The 19,195-nt window shown below is 36.7% G+C and overlaps 1 protein-coding gene across 10 annotated transcripts in view; it reads right to left on the reverse strand.

The window, feature by feature from the left end:
- Positions 1-1,190: 1,190 nt before the first annotated feature.
- trip12 (thyroid hormone receptor interactor 12) overlaps positions 1,191-19,195 on the reverse strand; it is a 50,335-nt gene continuing 32,330 nt past the window's right edge. For 7 of the 10 annotated variants that reach the window (XM_051134528.1, XM_051134530.1, XM_051134527.1 and 4 more), the window contains 24 exons: positions 18,011-18,239; positions 17,677-17,795; positions 17,370-17,574; positions 17,163-17,263; positions 16,836-17,010; positions 15,657-15,798; positions 15,296-15,487; positions 13,902-14,053; positions 12,032-12,189; positions 11,873-11,946; positions 11,588-11,787; positions 11,350-11,477; positions 11,100-11,251; positions 9,829-9,971; positions 9,569-9,725; positions 9,008-9,106; positions 8,275-8,389; positions 7,992-8,149; positions 6,790-6,954; positions 6,523-6,687; positions 6,317-6,430; positions 5,001-5,095; positions 3,005-3,108; positions 1,191-2,921 (listed from right to left, as the gene is read on the reverse strand). In XM_051134528.1, the coding sequence (XP_050990485.1) occupies positions 2,725-2,921; positions 3,005-3,108; positions 5,001-5,095; positions 6,317-6,430; positions 6,523-6,687; positions 6,790-6,954; positions 7,992-8,149; positions 8,275-8,389; positions 9,008-9,106; positions 9,569-9,725; positions 9,829-9,971; positions 11,100-11,251; positions 11,350-11,477; positions 11,588-11,787; positions 11,873-11,946; positions 12,032-12,189; positions 13,902-14,053; positions 15,296-15,487; positions 15,657-15,798; positions 16,836-17,010; positions 17,163-17,263; positions 17,370-17,574; positions 17,677-17,795; positions 18,011-18,239 (3,539 nt within the window). In that variant the 3' untranslated portion in view covers positions 1,191-2,724. The remainder of the gene's footprint in view (positions 2,922-3,004; positions 3,109-5,000; positions 5,096-6,316; positions 6,431-6,522; positions 6,688-6,789; positions 6,955-7,991; positions 8,150-8,274; positions 8,390-9,007; positions 9,107-9,568; positions 9,726-9,828; positions 9,972-11,099; positions 11,252-11,349; positions 11,478-11,587; positions 11,788-11,872; positions 11,947-12,031; positions 12,190-13,901; positions 14,054-15,295; positions 15,488-15,656; positions 15,799-16,835; positions 17,011-17,162; positions 17,264-17,369; positions 17,575-17,676; positions 17,796-18,010; positions 18,240-19,195) is intronic. The other 3 variants (XM_051134534.1, XM_051134537.1, XM_051134535.1) reach the window with 2 other exon arrangements.

The raw sequence follows: 19,195 nt of genomic DNA on the forward strand, positions 1-19,195 counted from the left end.
ACAATGACCATATCCTCCATTAAAACTCAAAATATTTCATTTCCATACCTAAAATGTATATTTTACAGTCACCCTTGTGCAGACTGATCATAAACACAGCTAAAAGGCTTTCTTTGCCATCACAAAACTTAATAGTTTAATCAAGGTAGAATAAAAGCACCCAGTCAAATGTAACTAATGGAATATTTCAAACATTTAACCTACAGGAGAAAAATCAGCCCATTTCCGTACAGAACAAAAATGTGGATTTGGTAACCCTGCATCCAACACAAGATGCAGGAATCAGATTTTACTGATCATGAAAACTGAGTAGGAAAAGAGATGACTGACAAATCATGCTGGAGGATTTAATGTGCTCATATCTGATCTTGTAAGACGTGCTACCTTAATACAGAGTACGTGTGATCACGAAATTGAAAGTGAAAGTGAATAGCCGCTCATGCACCGCATGCGATAGTGGCTCCATGATGCGTAAAAATTATATTCAACATTAGAATGATTACGCATGCAGGCAGTAATGGCCCTAAATTCAGCAGGAGCGGGATCAAGAAAACAGTCCAGTGTGGGGCTTAAATAGAAAAAAGCAGAATCCCAGATATTTTGGGCGTTAGAAATCCTGGCCAGACGCATTTAAGTCCAAAAAGAGGACATGTCCAGGGAAAAGGATGTATGGTCACCCTAACTAACAGAAATCAAGCAAGGTAGTATGAATAGAGCATGAAATGTTGGCAAAATAAAATAACACATTAGTGGCCCTGAGGGAATAATATGGAATTTTTTCCAGAAAATGTCTTGCACAAAATAAATTCAAGCACTTTCAAGGACCTGTATCTAAGCATGTTCATTTTTAAAAACTTTCCAGGGGCTTGACATTTTTTTACACAAACTTTCAAGGACCTGTGGGAACCCTCAATATTGGGATATTATTGCCTGATGCTTTTGCCGGCATTTTAAATGCACACCCTAAACACAGGGAAACCGATATTTATAGCTCGAACACTGCCATCGAATTGCATTTACACATTTGTGTCATATCCGTAACTTGCTAAATTGAGGCATTTCATCCGGGCACTTGAATCAGCAGGGAAATGTTTATCTATCTTATCACTGACTGAAGGCAACTTCTCATTTTGATTTGACCTTTGACTTTAACCAACACAAACTTGAGCTTGGTCAGAAACAGGACAGACTGAGTCAAACAATTACTTTATTTATGTTCAGGTAAAAACATGAACCTGATGCAGTAAATTATTGCAGATCTTAGAAACCAGCACATGAACGATGAGGACAGGAGAGCGCACAAAAGCACCTTCTCCTGGCCACAGACTGCAGTGCACACCACGGTTTGTTCCAAGCCAGCAGTGCAAAAATAAACTACAGCAAGAGGAAAAAAAATAAAAAAAAAAAATAAAGAAACAATAGAAAATTAAAAAAAACAAAAAAACAAAACAAAAAAAGCAGATAGTCCCACCTCAAACCGGGTGTGAAAACTGCATATAAACTTTATTTTATTTAATGAACTTTTTTTGTTATTTTTTTTGAAATGCTATCTGGCCATGAAACAATAAAATAAGACCAGCCAATCCTTTTAAATGAATTTCTTGTGCTCGGCTACATTATGGGATTAAAGCCCGGCTTCACCAGCCGAGTAACTTCAGCAGGCCCGTCGTTAAGACCTCCAGTCCCCAGAAGTCCAGCAGAGGCACACTACTATAACCATAGAGGAGTCTATTTATCCAACACAATGGATACATCATTTCAACACGGAGCTGACACTTTGTGAAATGCCGGCCAGAAAACAATTTCAACTTGGGTTAAAAAAAACAAAACAAAATAATAATAATAATAATTATAATTATAATAATAATAATAATAATATAATAAAGATACTACACTTCCAACACTACCCGCATTCAACCAACTGGAACTCTCTTACACGTTCAAAATTCTCTCAAATAAAAAGGAGGAAAAAAGTGACACGAGAGGAGAGAAAAAATTAAAGTCGAAACGAAACGTAACAAGACTTTCGGGGGTATAATACAGAACAGAGGGGAAACTGGGCAGGAGAGCACACAGCTATTCTATCAAATGTGTCGAATAAGCAAAATCTGCAAATGTTTGTCTGTACAAATGATCTTTGGAGCTATAGGAACCCTCGCCGGCTTGATGGATGCCCCCTCCCCAACAGGAACACACAGTGAAGATGTCATTCACCAGGAGAGGAAAAAAAACATCCCTTTTTTTCTTGATACATCAGACAGCAACGCAAGTTTTAAAATGTCACCCAGGTTTTCTCCTCTTTTTTTTCGGCTTGAACATCTCTCAACTACTGATATATTTTTATAATCTGCTCTGAAGTGTTTCTTTTTTTTTTTAAATGTTTCCTTAAAAAAATGTTTTCTTCTCTTTTTTTTTTTTTTTTTTTTTTTTTTTTTTTTTTAAATCTGATGAGTCGCATAACACCCTTTCCTCCCGGTTAGGAGTCAAAAGTAAGTCTCTTATGTTCTATCGTTTAGTTTCTGCAAGCTGCTTTTCTTTAAACAAGTAGGCTGTACATGTTTTGCCTCAATGTGGGTGTTTTTAAAAAAACAAAACAAAAGGAAAGAAAAAGGGCAGGAAAAATGAAAGAGGAAGAGGAACTCTAAAGGAAGAAGTCACGATTTGTGTGGTTCTGCAGTGAGTTGATTGAAGGCCATTTTGAGTGAGAGGGTGCAGGAGGTGAGATCAAGACAGATGGAAAGACTGCTGGCCCTCGCGCGCAGCAATCAACAGTTTCTCGCGCATGATCTCGATGCTGGAGTAATCCGGCAGTTTCAGGTAGTTCACACACGTCATCACCGACGGGAGGAAGTCGTCCGGGTTCTCCGTCGACTCGAACGTCTTCCGGACGATGGTGAGGGGAGGGTTTAAACTCCGGAATCCTGGAAACAAAAAGATGGAGGCCACGTTATGTGAGAACGTCTCCCCGACCGCTGATACTCTGTGGGTTGAAACGGGTTCTCACCTCCGACAGGAAGTCTGGGGCTGCCTGTGACAAACTGCAGGAAAAGTCTCTGCTGCTCCGCATCAAAACTGCTCAGCACCTCAAACAGGAACCGCACTGCACGGCTACAGACACACGACAACATTTCTGTCATTTATACAGCTGGGGATGTTACACATAGTGTGATTATAATACATGTTGTGATTACATGTTGTATTTAAGGCATCAAACACTTGCTAACTTAGTAAATGGTTACAGAGAAAGAAACAATGTGTTCTACAATCAGTTCATACCACGTTTAATATCCTTTGACTGGACAGAACCATATTCTGAAGCTAAAAAAAAAAAAAATATATATATATATCACATTCTGTGCTCATTATACACTAGCTGACTCTCTGGCCATTATTATGGCCCTATGATTTCCACTATGTGGTAAACATGGACAGAATGACAGAATTTACTGTATAATGTCACAGAATTAGCCAAATTTGGGATGAATAAATCAAAAATAGGTCAGTGCATGTAAATTAAATCATGTACAGACCGGTGTCTGTGAAAATTAAACCACAAAATGACTATTTAAATATGAATTCTGCATTATCTGTGTGTCATTACACATCACGGCTTCATTACACACGGTTACTACACACGTACTGAAGTACACGCATGACGCATGCAGTTTTCAGCCTCGCCAGCCTTAACATATGCAGTACATGAACACGATCTCTAGAACTGCTCTGAGTGTCACCTCATGAGCATTTTACGGTTTATTTTGAGAAAAACTATAATTTTCTTCACAGCAACCCATCAAAATAAAAGTTTAACTGACAGAAAGATATTACTTAACATTATTGATGGTAGTACTACTACTAAAATGATTAAAACATTTTTTAAGTAGATTTTTTACCAGTGAAATGTACCTGAATTTTTTTTTTTTTTTACCAGAAAAATGTACTTACACAGTATTTCTGAAAAAAGAAATAAAATAACAGATTTTTTAAAAATAAAAGCATTATTATTTATTTTTTTTTTTTTTTTAACCAGAAAAACAAATACAGTATTTCAAATTTAAATAAATAATTTCAAAGGCTTTTGATCACTAAAATGTAATGAAACCATAAAAATGGAATCCAGAAAAAAATAAAATGTACAGCCGTTAAAATAAGTACTGAACACATCACCATTTTTCTCAGTAAATATATTTCTAAAGGTGCTGTTGACTTGAAATTTTCACCAGATGTCGGTAACAACCCAAGTAATCCATCCATACAAAGAAAACCAAACCAGAGTTCATAAATTATGCGTAATAAAATGGAATAATACAGGGAAAAAGTGCTGAATACATAAAGAAAGGAAGGTGCAAAAGGCATGGAAAGCCAAGACACCAGCTGAAATCTATCTATCAGTAATTAGAAAGCAATCCTTCCCCTAATTAATATCAGCTGGTTCAGTTCCAACACCTACACTACCAGGATGATGAAGATGAAACAAGGGTGGACATTTCAGCAAAACAATGATCCAAACACAGCCAAGGAAACACTTAATTCTTTTCAGAAAAAGAAAAAGCTGCTAGAATGGCTCAGCTAATCAACTGACTTGAATCCAATAGAAAATAAGTAGTAAAGATCAGAGTTCATAGAAGAGGCCCACAGAACCTTCAAGATTTGAAGACAAAAATCACAGCTGAGCAAGGCATGCGACTAGTTTCTCCACACAGGAGGTGTGTTGAAGCTGTACAAAAGCCTTTTTTGGTAGTGACAAAGTAACCATTAAAACACAGTCTGAAAAAATTAAAATAGAAAAAATAGTATCCAGAAATCTTATAACAGAAAAAAAATGGAATTTGAAAATAAATAAAATGGAATTCTGAAAAAACTAAAACTGGTTTTATAGGACTCTGCAGACTGGCTTTGACTTTGGTCAACAAGCATCAACTAGTGTCCACTCCTTCAGACCGCAAATAGGGGCAGCTGCTGCACAGTATATTCCAGCCTATGCAGGCGTGATTATATACCTGTCATGTGTGTAGCCGTGGTCCGGTCTGCAGCACTCCATTAGTGTCTTCACATCCCACGACTCTGACCTACTGCCACATAACAACTGATCCAGCTGTAAAGAGAGAAAAGATTCAACTAAATACAAATTTCACTGCAAAACAGTTAAAACGATCATGAACTGCATTTTTGTGTTGTTGTTGTTTCCCGAGGTGAATTTATGTTAGTAGAAGACCTAATTTAGAAATGAGTCAACTTTCCACCCTGATTTGCACACTTTAAATTGGTGCATCTCCTTCCAGATTTCTATGTAAATGCCAACTGCTCTTTTTGGGTAACGTGTATTAAGTAAATGTGTAATGCTTTTGAAAATGTTTGCATTATTTTTACTATTACAGCTGCTGAGATTAACTGTGGTTTATAACATATTAAGATCTACTCCACTGCATTCAAAGTTACAGCACTGAGCATTACAGCTAATAACATTTCTATTGAGCACACACATGCAAAGACCTCCCCAGTGCAATGTGTTCTGCACCCTCATGAAAGCCAACACTGCAAACCACTGTTATTTTAGAGTTATTTATATATCATAGTATTTACTCACATTTTGAACTGAATTTGGTTTCAGCTTTTATTTAATTGTTATTAATTATGCGTCATTTTTAAATATTTCGATTTAGCTTTTCAGTTTACAATTTTCATGTTATATATATTTATATATTTTAGCCCTATTTCAATTAAACCAACTGTATGTAAGGTTTTTACCTTGAATTATCATTTTCAAAATCAATCTGATGGTACACTGACTTGAACTAAGGTAAATGGCTTCTGTTTATATCCCACAGTCTCACAAAGAAAAAAAATGCACTTGTACAGCTGTTCAGTGTAATTATGACAGTAACACTGAGTTTTGGCAGGAGCTTGCATTGCTTAAAAAAAAATTACTGACAGCTCCAGTAATTATAAGGGGGGGAGCATTCTTTGATTTAATTAGAATTTGATTAACTGCATATGAATTTAACAACACTAACAACAAGAGGAAGTCGGCTGTTTAGTCGCTGGCTTTATTTACTGATGCATAAATGGCAATAAATTATTTTTTGACAGTGCCTAAAAGCACACAGTCCCTACTACTTGTACGTCAAAAGATTAGGGAAACTCTGATTTCTCAATTCATGAGCTCTTTGCCACCCCTTGTCCAACAACTGTACGAAATCCTTCCTGTGCAATGAGAAGAATCAAGCCGACAAACACAGTAGGTACCGGTGCCACCTTCAGCGCTCCGCCTTTAAAACTGAATGACTTAATCGATGAAAGCAGAGAAAGCGCTCACCTCTTCAGGATAGAAGTACTGCAGGTGGTGCAAAGGGAAGACAGACTCAAATCCTTCCCTAAACGACTCAAACTGCCGAGAGACACCCTCATTGAGCGTCCAGTAGACCACCAACTACAAACAGACGGAACAAGAGGAGATCAAGTTAGAGCGGTTTATTCAGGCTACACAAATGATGACATATGTCAGATAATTCAGTCTCCTACTCTGAGGTATTCCTCCAGGTTGTGAATGGTGACTGGCACGTCTTTGCCCCCTTTCTTCAACTCGATGTTTGGGAATCCAGGTAGGGTGAAGTCCAAGCCCAGATCTTCCACCGAGCAGCCGTTCATGTTGAGACTCTCCAAGGCCTGTTGGAGGGTCTCCCGCGTCTGACAAACACAGGCAGTTAAATTATAATACAAAAACAGTCCAGATGTCAAAGTATGTTGTTTTTGGTGTGTGTTTATGTAGAGTCAGGGGTCAGTGCTCACATGTGATCTGTCCTGCTCTATTCTCTTCTTCTGGCGGATGATGTCCTCCAGGTGCTGGATGGATTTGGCGACGCCAGGATCAATATTGACCAGATCATGAGAGCTGATGGAGGACTCGTGCCTCAGCATCCACTTATAGAATGGCAAACCTAGAGGCAAGTCCAACTAGAGACAAAAACACACACATGAAAAATAGAAACAAACAAACCCTACAAAAATCTAAATGCATAAGGACAGTAGCTACATTCACACTAAGCTTTCATTCCAGAAAACTGGCTAAAAGCCTTTTGTGCTAGCAAAAACCAGAGCTGGAGCTGATGCTGGGAAGCTGATGTTAGTTATCCATTTAAACAGAAGAGGAAAGTGTCATATCATCAGATTTTCACTACACTATTATTGTGACCAAAATAATTCACAATAACAATATTATTGCTATTTTTTTTTTTACTCTTACATGATATTGTGTGGCAGTTAAAGATAAACACTATAGGGACTTTCTAGCCACTCTCTTGTGAACACATGTATGACAGTTTTAAATATGGATATTTATCTTACACAAACACATCGATTCACTTCAGAAGGCCTTTATTAATGCCCAGAGCTGTGTGAAGCACTTTTTATGATGGATGCACTTTATTTTGCTTCATCAAAATGGGGTAACTGTAACCCAAGACCACAAAACCAGTCATAAGAGTCCATTTTTTTGAAACTGAGATTTATACATTATCTGAAAGCTGATAAATAGATGAGCTTTCCAATGATGTAGGGTTTGTTAGGATAGGACAATATTTGGCTGGGATACAACTATTTGAAAATCTGGAATCTGAGGGTGCAAAAAATAAATAAATAATAAAATAAAATAATAATAATAATAAAATATTGAGGAAAAATCACCTTTAAAATTGTCCAAATGAAGTTCTTAGCAATGCATATTACTAATAAAAAATATGATATTTATGATTATGATATTTATGATTTTTTTTTTTTTTTACATAATCTTTTTTTTTATTTTTTTTAAATTATGATTGTCAATACCAGTATATTGCAACAGCCCTATTTTAAATACATGAACAAATGGAAAAAAAAAGGAAAAAGGCATAAAAATTAAATTTCATTAATTTTAAATGTTATATAGTTTCTGAAGTAGTGAAGTTTAAATACTTTCATTGTCCTTCAAGTAATTTTGTCCTGAGTAAACGTACCAATCTGAAGTCCATGATAGCTTTAGCCATGAGTTTCCCAAGAAAACGGAACTTCATTTTGATCTTGGCGATGTGAGCTGGTTTGGTAGTTCGTCCAAACGGTACAGCAAACAACCCTCTGGAACTGAACATATACTTGGTTCCCTCCTGACTCCCTGCTCAAAGACAAAGTGTGTGTGTGAGGGACAGAGAGAGACAGACAGACAGAGAAGAAACAAACTTAGTGAAGAGCAGTACAATGCTATTTACATTCAAATTATTTTGACAAATGTATAACAGTTACCTTTAGGGTTGGAGAGAGTGACTTCCTCTCCTCTCCAAAGACCTAAATCGGCCCTCTGCAACTCCTGAGACACCAGAGCATAGAACTCCTGTGTAGGGCCAAGCCCTGTTCCCACCTGAGACAAAGACAGAAGACCGATATAAATCAAACAAGACTGACAGAAAAGTGGACTGAGTAGAAACAGACACACTTGTTCAAAACTGCATTGGCTGAAATACACAGACTCAAATGGCTTGTAAAATAACAGTGGCGGCATTTCAACCACATCTAACACATTATATAAATGTAATTTAGATCAAATATACATAAATATAGGATTATGGGTGACAGTGAGAACAAAACCATCTGTATAAGTGATTGATGGATGTTTAAGCTAGAAACATACAAGTACATAAACAACTGTTGCCATCTGCACAAGTTTGATTTCACATTGTTTTGCATTCTAAGCACTGCCACTAGGGGCACCATAGGTGTTTTTGCATAAAACACCTTAGGGTCAGTTTTTTCTTTTAGACACTACTGTCATGGTGGAGCATTAGAGAATCATGCTGAGCAAGTTAAACTATCAGTACACTTATAGCAAGCTACCAGAATAACAACACATGAGCAGAGCCTTGTTTGTTACTGTAACACAGTAAAGCAAAAACACGAATGATACGGTTAAAATGTACTTGCCAAGAATTTGTGTATTTGTGTAGATTATGTATCAGGCCTAATCTTTAGTCATGCATACCTCGTTTTCGTATTGAATTTCCAGCATGGCTCTGGAACTCCCGAGATCTTGCATCACTGACTCTGCTTGCTTCAGGAGCTCGTCACGATTTATCGTTCTCTATACATACAAAAAGAATGTTAGAAAGTTGTTTGTGAAAATGTGTGACCCTGGACCACAAAACCAGTCGTAAGTAGCACGGGTATATTTGTAGCAACAGCCAACAATACATTGCATCGGTCAAAATGATTAATTTTTCTTTTATGCCAAAAATCGATAGGATATTGAGTAAAGATCATGTTCCATGAAGATATTTTGTAAATTTTCTACATTAAATATATTAAAACTTAATTTCTGATTAGTAATATGCATTGCTAAGAACTTCATTTGGACAACTCTGAAAAGCAATTTTCTTAATATTTTGATTTTTTTGCACACTCAGATTTCAGATTAAAAAAAAATAAATAAATAAAAATAATAATAATGATAATAATAATAAAACAACCCTTATGACTGGTTTTGTGGATCACATATACCACTGCTATGGCATGCACAAAGCTTAAACTGGAATTTTAGGGCAACCTTCTTCCTGTCAAGGCGTGGAGCGACACGGCTGTCTTGTGAGTCAGACTGGTTAATTTCTGGGTTGGTGTCGAGCAGGCGTTGCATGGCGCGATCGCGGTCAAACGCTGTCACGTAGAAGAGCATCTGCCTCGTGTCAAACGGGAAGAAGAATGGACTAGAAGAGAGAAGATTATAGGTGTTAAGGATACAGAGCAAGAGACTCAGGGTGAGTTTAAGAGCACATGAGTGGAAATAGAAAGATGAGGAGTTTGCAGTACCAGGTCTTGCCGAGCTCAGTGAGCCATGTGGGGATGTTCCCTGTCATGATGACCAGTGGATCCTGCAACTGTCTGTTGGCCTTTGCTGTCAGTTTACTGTTAATAAACTCACCAGTGGGAATGATCTCCTTACATGCAGCATTCTGGGGAAAAGAGACGAAAATGTAAGAATGTAAGAACTACTGTTTGTATTGCTATGGGGTTAACAGGGCTCTACGCTTACTTTTCTTTTTAGGAGCAACTTCTAATCAATAATCAAAAAATCTGATAAAAAATTTGACTTCCCAAGGTGATATTTGACTCAAAGTGATTTAAAGGGGAATTTTGTTTTTACCTTTGTAATGGCATTTTTCTAAAAAGTATGTCATCTTTTATGCCAATTTTTTAAAAATTATATTTAAGCTTTTTAAATTTTTAAATTAAAACAACAGAATAAGAACAAATAGAATAAGTTACCAATCTAATGAAATCAGTATTAACAAAATAAATTTGTACTACAGAGGTGGCACAGAACAACACAAAAGTTGCTTATAGGTGTATTTTTATGTTTAATAAGGCTCAGAGGTGGCACGAGTGCAAGCAAATTCATGTTAGATTAATGTTTTAAATATAAAATTTTGAATACAGAAATATTAAATGATTTAAATAACTGAAAAGATACTTTAAAAATGAAATTAAATCTGCCAGTAGGTGGCGGCAAGTGACCAATTTAATTACTGAATCATTCATTCGATTCGTTCTAACGGCTGATTCATTCAGAAATAAAGCAAGTGACTCTTTATGAATGGGAAATTGAATCATTGACTCACTAGATTTGTTTAAAAACACACATTCATAAACTAAACGCTGTGTTTGAATGGAGATGTGCAGCGGCTCAGTCGTGACTTGTTTCAAACTATTTTTGACAACGAAATAGAGCAAAATCAGGCAACAGTGTTAGAGTCAGACAATCTAACTCACTTAATATTAACTTCTTGTTCATTTATCTAGTATTAAATCATTATCTCATTTACAAACTCCCTTAAGCTGTCACTCATCTTAGTTCATCACAATCTCACAAAGTTCCATTATCATCAAAACTGCACAATGAATCTCTTATTTACACTCTCTACACCTTGTTTATGAAAGGATTGGTGAGATATATCCGTGATACTTTACTCAACCACATCATCCACATTTTTGATTATCACCATAATTAAGCATATACTCCGATAAAGATTTCATTATTGTATCTGTGCTTTTGTATGAATGTTTTAAAACACGGTACTCACATCGTACAGGTAGAACCAGTATCTACTGATGGAGTGCAGGACCCTCAGCAGCAGAATCACCTCCATGGAAGGGTCATCAAAAGTGATGCCCTCTGGAGGATCACTAATGAGGTATGACTCTAACGGGTTTGTCACACTGGGACACACACCCTCTGAAAACACAAAAATAACACCACAGTCTGAATAAAGATGAACTCATAAATTCTTTAGTAGGTTACCAGTATGTAAGCGTCACACGATATTTCCCTACCATGCCACAGTTCGTCCTGTTTCTTGGCATTTCGAGGGGAGGTTTTAGTGGGAGCCGTCTGTGCTCGACCTCTCTTCCCTCCAACAGCGTCTTTACAGCCCTCTTCATCCTCTCTGACTGGCTTATACCTGTAACAAACACAAAAACGCATATTAACATACACTGTGAATACAAATAATAAGGGTTTGGGTTATCTGCAACATAAGTGATTGGAGTGAATGGCATGCAAGTTGTGTACCATATAGTGTGTGTTTTGGTCCAGATGCCAGCCCGTCCCAGAGGATTTGCTTCATCATCTGTGCTCTCTCGTTCCTCCTCGGCCTGTAAGCTGAACTGCCTGACGGCCTGATAAACAGTCATGTTGTACGGCAGCAGGTGCTCTCCTATGTAGAACTGCAGCCTGTGACGTACACTCCCAGAATTCAAAAACTGGGCAGCCTTTGGGAAATAAATTACAAAATATCATATTACACACATTATGTCATTTTGATCCGTTGCTAAACATGAAAACAATCATCCGTACCAAAGATTCGTCAATCTCATCATCGGAACCATCATCATCACTGTCTTCATCCTCCTCTCTGATCCTTCCATACCCTGTGGAGACAGCAAATATCATCTCACTTGAGAACTCAGAAACCAGAGAACCGAGAACACCGTGTTCAGATTCTTGTGTGTATACCTCGAACCACTAGGTATCTCTCGATAGCCTGCACCAGGGCCAAGGGGTCAATTTTGACTGGCCCGCCCTTCCACTGCTTGACATTAGTGCAGTCTGGGTGTCTTTGCAGCTGACACTTTAGTTGATGGGTGTTAAAGAACTTAAGGGCTTGTGAACCCCTGCAAACACAAAAGAATAGCAATTAGCATGAGATAAAAAGATATGACAAGTAGATTGTTTTACCATTTTAAATCTTTGGTTTTTAACAGAAAATTACTTTTTAAAGCAGCTGTTCTTTTTGTACAAACACCAATGTATTTGTTCCAAGTAACCATATCTTTTTGTATGCGTCCATTTTAAAGGAACACTCCACTTTTTTTGAAAACAGGCTCATTGTCCAACTCCCCAAGAGTTAAGCTGAGTTTTACCATTTTTAGCACTTTCAAAGTGCTACCGCCAGACCCGGAGATCGGCTGAATGGATTCGAAAAAGGTAAAACTCAACTGTTTAACTCTGGGGGAGTTGGAAAATGAGCCTATTTTCAAAAAAAAGTGGAGTGTTCCTTTAAACTCCTGTTTAGGGATGCTCATTTTAACTGGTTAACTGTTAACCAACAGAAGGAATTTTGACTGATTAATACAAACAGTTAAATGGTTTAAAAGGTCATTTATTTTTTCCAGTAATTTATAAAAATATTTTAAAACGTTAGCTGGATGGGTAAAATAAAATTGCATTTTTGAGAGAGTACAAAAAAAAAAAAAAAAAAAAAAAAAAAAAAATTACACAGGCCTATAACGTCAAATCGTAATTTATTATTACTTTCAAAAATATACCTGATGCCAACGCGAAATGTTTACAAACACAGTAAACATAGGCTAGGCTATTTTAGTTCCCCTCACTCCACAAAAAAACCTTTCAATTTAACAGTATTCAGAAAACAACAAGAATGAAAAATATAAGGAAGCAAGGCTATATAAAGCCAAAACGAATTCATTTAGGTTAAAGTAAAATCGAAACTAACGTTGGGTCTCTGTATTTGTATTTGAATGCCACAATATTATTTAGTATGTAAACCTGGTTTTGTACCTCACTTGCATTCCAATATCCACATAAAACAAATTGTTTGGCATAATATCATGGCAGTACGGTGATAATGATTAAGCAGAAAAAAAGGGTGCCTTTCGAGCAGCCCAAAAATAAACCAAAACTCTGCATACTAGCTACTTGTTGCACAGTTTTGTCTTTTTTTTTTTTTTAATTAAGAAAAAATATTTATCGTATAGGTCTATTCATTGATTATACATAAGCGCTGCACGTGCATGATGTGATTGGAATCCTCATGTTTTGTTGTTTGCTGCTTTTTGCGCATGTAAAATTAATCCCACGAAAACAAATTTTGGTATTTATAATCGGGTCAGACACTTCTGCTTTCTAAAATAATTAAATTATAATTTAAAATAATCTTGTCTGTTAACGAGCGCCAGCTGTCGGTTAGGAAAAATAACCAAAATGAACATCCCTACTTCTGTTTTTAACTTAAAGTGTTTTCACCAAAGCCAAACTTAAATAATGTAATACTTTGGTTTGAATTAATTTTAAATAAAATACATTTAGCACATCGTATTCGTAATATTAAATTACTGATAAAAAGATACCAGTCAACCCTAATCTAATTTATCAGGCCACTGTCAGTATATTTACAAAGGGAGGGGGGGGGGGGTACATTTAAAAAAAAAAACAAAAAACAAAAAAACAACAGCAAATGATGAAGAACAAAGATGTAAAGAGTAAAATAAGAAAACAGGGAGTATGAAAGCTAAAGATTAATGGACGAAGGTTCAACAACAGCAACACTTAAAGAAGATGAAGTGCAGGGTACAGGGGACATTACCTGCTTCCGTTGCCATTCCCACTGGGAAAATCATGCACTTTAACAGGAAACTGTTCCATCTGACTAAGGCAGTTGTTCATCTTGTGCACCAGCGCCAGCAGTGGGCCATTCTCTGTTGGGTCTAAACGCCCCAGAGGTTCCTGCCCTGGTATCTGAATCACATACAACAAACACTGAGTCACACTGATCACACCACTGACACTAAAAAAAAAAAAACAACAACAACGAATTAACGAGTCAAATACATTCAGTGCTAAGGAAGAAGTGTAGCACTGTTACCCTAATGAGCAGCCTCATGATCCTTTTATAAAAATTCATACTGGATCTGCCAGTATATAAAAGCATTATTAGGGCCCCTATGAAATCAGTTTTAGGTTTTAATTTTTCTGGACTCTATCTTAAAGCGTAAATTAAATGGTATTAATCAAAAAGCATGTCTTAATAATTAAATCTATCATCAGTATTATTAATTAAACATTATCATGACACTTGCACAAATTAAGAACAGTTTATTAAGTTTAACAAGAAAACACATTTTTAGAATCCTGTGATTAAATTTTTTTTCTGGTAATCAAATGAAGGCATAAAACTAATTTTATTTATAATAAAATGAAATTTTGGCAAACAAAGTGCTGCAAACAGAGGTACACTGTTACAATCAAAACATGAAAGACATGCTTATTCTTTAAAAATTTAAAAAATTTCATAATACCTAGTATTCTAATGATTGTTATTTAGACGTGCATTCTATTGTACAACAGAAACATATTTCGGGCACAATTTCTTCCAAGTTAAACTAAACTTCTATTTTGACAGGTTGTTGTGAAGCTCTTTGTTTCTGTGTGTGTATATAGGCGACAGTTTTTCTCAAATTAAAATAAAGCGATAAAATGCTCACAAAGTGACTCTCAGAGCAGCTGGAGATGAATTTCATGTCAACATGTCATCACACAGTGAAACAGCAGAAGTTGAAATCACTGAGCGCCACACGCACTTCAGTATGTGTGTAGTAAATGAAACCGCACGTCTGCACCATTCATTTCCATTCATTACACATGTAGAGTTCATATTTACATATTTTTGCAGTTTAATATTCACATACACTATATAGTCTATATCAAGATTTAAAAATCGGACAAATTCCATGCAGTACAGTAAATTCCATCTTAGTGACTCGATTCCGTTGTTCTGTCCGGCTTACATTAAACATTTCTGTCAATATTTTGTGTGTGTGTGTGTGTGTATGTACAGTGTGTCAGAGATTAAGCTGTGCCAGCGGTTAGTGGTTATCGATAGTATTTGGAGGAAATGCAGGTTAATCAGCACTGTGAGAGACAGCAAGCTATATTTGTCTTTTCAAGTGAAAAACATGAGAGGCTGACAGTGCAACTAACCGGGCAGCCGAAGAACACATGCAAGAACCTCTTGATTCTCTCGTCTCTACTGATAGTGTCCCGTTCGCTGTTTGATGTGAGATACAACAGCAGCTGCTTCACAAGCCCACTGTGCTGGATCTCAAAGGAGGACACGTCTGATTCAGATACAATACTGCTTATCTCCTCTAGACACTCTACACCACTGTCAACCTGAAACATACATGACACACAGTTCGAGAAAATAAATACATTGCATTGGATGACATAAACGGTTTCATCACATGCAAATAGTTTCTGTGGAATCTAATTTAACTTGACAGAATTAGCATAATAACTGCTTTGTAATGGCTACAAATGTTGACTTTGTATGGATGGTTACCTGTAAGTTCAGCTGTTCTGTGGCAGTGCAGAGTCTTTGCAGGACGTTCAGTGCAGGGTTGCTTCCATCCACGCTCTCAGAATTAAAGTAACGCTCCACAAACTTGCTGGCTTGTTCCTTTATCCAAGCCTTTATCTTATCCCTGAAACATCAACAAAATTTTTTTTTTTTTTTTTTACTTATATTAAAAGAACTGGTACTTCAGAACCAAGTCAAAACTATGTAACCAAGAGTCTGAAGAACAACAGTGACAACCATATTACCATACTTATTGCTTTCCATACTTTTTGTAATGAAATTTTATGTAACAAAATGTGCATTTTTTCTTTTTTCTGTATCTTGTCAAATGTCTATGCAATAACATCTTACTGAGCCCATTCACATCATTTATTTTTTCCGCATTATACAGTAAATTCCGTGATTCTGTCTGTTTTCCGCATTGCGGAAATCGTAGGGCCCTACACTCATGAATGTACACGCATACATATACACTATTGTTTACAAGTCTGGGGACAGTAATTCTCTTTTTAAAGAAATATATCATTTTATTCAGCAAGGACACATTAACGATCAAAAGTGACAAAACACATTTGTAATGTTACAAAAAAATTAACATTTCAAATTAATTCAAATTCAAATCAAGTTCTTTTGAAATTTCAAATTTAAAGAATCACTAAGAAAATAGATTACAGTTTCCACAAAAATATTAATACTAAAATGTTTTCAACTGATAAAAAAAAAATGTTTCTTGAACAGCAAATCAGCATATGAGAATGCTTTCTAAAGTATCATGTGACACTGAAGACGAGATATGACCAATTCATCTTTGCCGTCACAGAAATAAATTACAATTAAAAAAAAAAAAAAAAAAGTTTTTATAATTCATTTAAAAACAAATGCAGCTTTGGATAATACAAAAAAAAAAAAAAAAAAAATACACAAAAACTAACCAAAAAAACTCTTTCATTTCAAACTTTTGAACAGTAGTTTATATACTGGTGCATCACAACAATCCTGTTTAGATTACAACACACTGTAAAAGTGCATTCATTTAAAAACAAAATGGTCATGTGTAGTGAGCTGCAAATGTATTTTATAAATCAACTAATTCACATCCCCATTCACAGCCAATTTAAATAAGTATATATAAAATCATAGCTGAAATAAACGTGGTTTTACCTGTTGTTTGAAACTGAGTCCTTGGGCGGCACTCGTGCCAAACCGCTGACCCCAGCTGTGCGCGAGGGCTCTGAATTGGCGCTGTTTGTCTGAGTCCCCAGCTTACCCCAAGTCTTTGGATTCAAACTGGCCAGGAAAGAGGACTTGGGTGACTGTGTGGTTGTCGGACTCTTGGCTGTGGAGAAAACAGGCAGTATAAGACAATTAAGCATTTACCATGGTCAAAAAAAGCAGCTGAATTCACAAAGCACTGAAACATAGCATTAAATAAGACATCAAGTGTCTCTTGGCACCACTGTGATTCTCAACACAAGGAAAGCTACGTACCCTGATTATCCACTTTGTCATCGTCTCTGGGTGGGGAGTACTTGGGACGCCTTGGTCCTCTTTTAGGAAGGCGCTTTCTTTTCAGAACATCACTCAACCTACTAGAAAACAGAGGGATTGGTTTTTAAACTTCAAGATGGCAAGATGTTAGTTACCAAGCCTGCAAACGCTAGAGCAGTGACGGTGCGTGTGAGAGTGGCTCTATACCCCTGTGGACTGAGGTCCAGCGAGTCGTCCATGCTGTGCTGAAAACTGGGGGAGCCCAAGTCGGGTGTGACGTTAGAGGCAGCTGTAGTGGTTGCTGTGGTGATGGTGGTGGTGCAAAGACTAGCTGTGCCGCTGGTGCACGCTTTCGGAGGGCTGGTGAGGAACACCTCGGATTCAGCCAGGTTCTTTACCTGGTGCATTACACCTGAACAGAACAAGAGCAATAAAACAACGGAAACGCATTACTGCAATCACATATCTTTTGCAGAGGTTAGATGTGAAGCTTATATAAAACCAGATCCATTACCTTCCCGTCTGAAATAAACACTGAACACATCTGGAAGCTTCTGCATGAGGATCTCAGCCATTTGCAGAGAGCCCACTACAATCTTCAGGTCCTGACTGGACAGCATGGAAGCTATGTGACTGCAGACAAAATACAAACATTTGCGCACATTAGTTCAGAATTAGTTAAACCAAACAAGCACTATTACAAGCTTTGCATAAGCCATGCATCTTCACTTAATTTACAATTAAAACAGAATTAACAGGTGCACAAACTCTGTGGTGTAATAACAATTGACATCATCTTGCTTTGAAATTTTCATATACCACTCAGAGCTCTGCATTCACTGACTGACCTAGACACAGCATGGTTGCGCAGTACGTCTTTAAGCAGCTCTGCATCTGCAAAGTAGATGATCCGGAGGATGGCTCTAAGGCACTTGTGTCTGACGGCAGGCCCCGCTGAGGAGCTGTACACCTCATACAGGACCCCAAACAGAGTCTTTATGAAGCACTTGGCCAGCTCAGGGTCCTCCTTCATCAGCTGTGCACGTGCGTCCTCTCGCCGCACCTCTAAGTGCCCTCCTGTGAAGACGGACAGAGTTTTACTGTTCTAAAACTAGGGCTGTCAGTTTACTGTCAGTGCTGGCCCCGCCCCCAGACCTGCATGTCATCTTATATTTCATATAGTTGACTACTGGCAAATATGATGCAGGGTAACAATTCCACAAATGCAATTATGCCCTAAAATTCAAGATTGTGGTGCAAAAAAATGGCCCTGTATGTGTTATGTCTCATATTTATATAGGCCATATCACATATCACAGAGGCAGCAAGAGCAATATGACACTAGTGCTGATTTTGTCCCGATCTGTCATGAGCTTAAATGTGATTTTATACAACAGTTCTGTTAATAAGTTGATATTGTGTTATAACACTATGTTATGTGTTTTGATTTTTAAGAGAACCGTTGAAGCCATAGCAGAGTTGTTGCACATCTCTGAGCAACACAGCAGTGTTTAGTTTCTGAATGAATCTGTGTTTTGAATGAATTGTGTGAATCAGTGATTCAAAGGCCCAATTATAAAGTGAGCCATTTAATTAATTCCTGAATGAATCAACCATTTGAATGAATCGCATGAATGATTCATGACAAAATTTACTGCCACCTACTGGCAGATTTAGCTTCTTATTTAGAGTATATTTCATTCAAAAAAAAAAAAAAAATAATAATAATAATAATAATAACAACAATAACAATAACAATATATATATATATATATATATATATATATATATATATATATATATATATATATATATATATATAAATATAAATATAAAATAATAATAAATAAATAAATAAAAACATAAAAGGGATAGTTCACCCCCCAAAATTAAATTGTGTCATCATTTATTCACCCTCATGTTGTTTCATTTGTGGTACATAAAGGTATTTTGAAGATTGTTGGTAACAAAGCTGTTTTGGTTACCATGACTTGAATTATATGAACAAAAAAAATACTAAGAGGTTTCTCAAA

Source organism: Labeo rohita, chromosome 18 (genome assembly GCF_022985175.1).
Source record: "Labeo rohita strain BAU-BD-2019 chromosome 18, IGBB_LRoh.1.0, whole genome shotgun sequence".
Classification (NCBI taxonomy): Eukaryota; Metazoa; Chordata; class Actinopteri; order Cypriniformes; family Cyprinidae; genus Labeo; species Labeo rohita.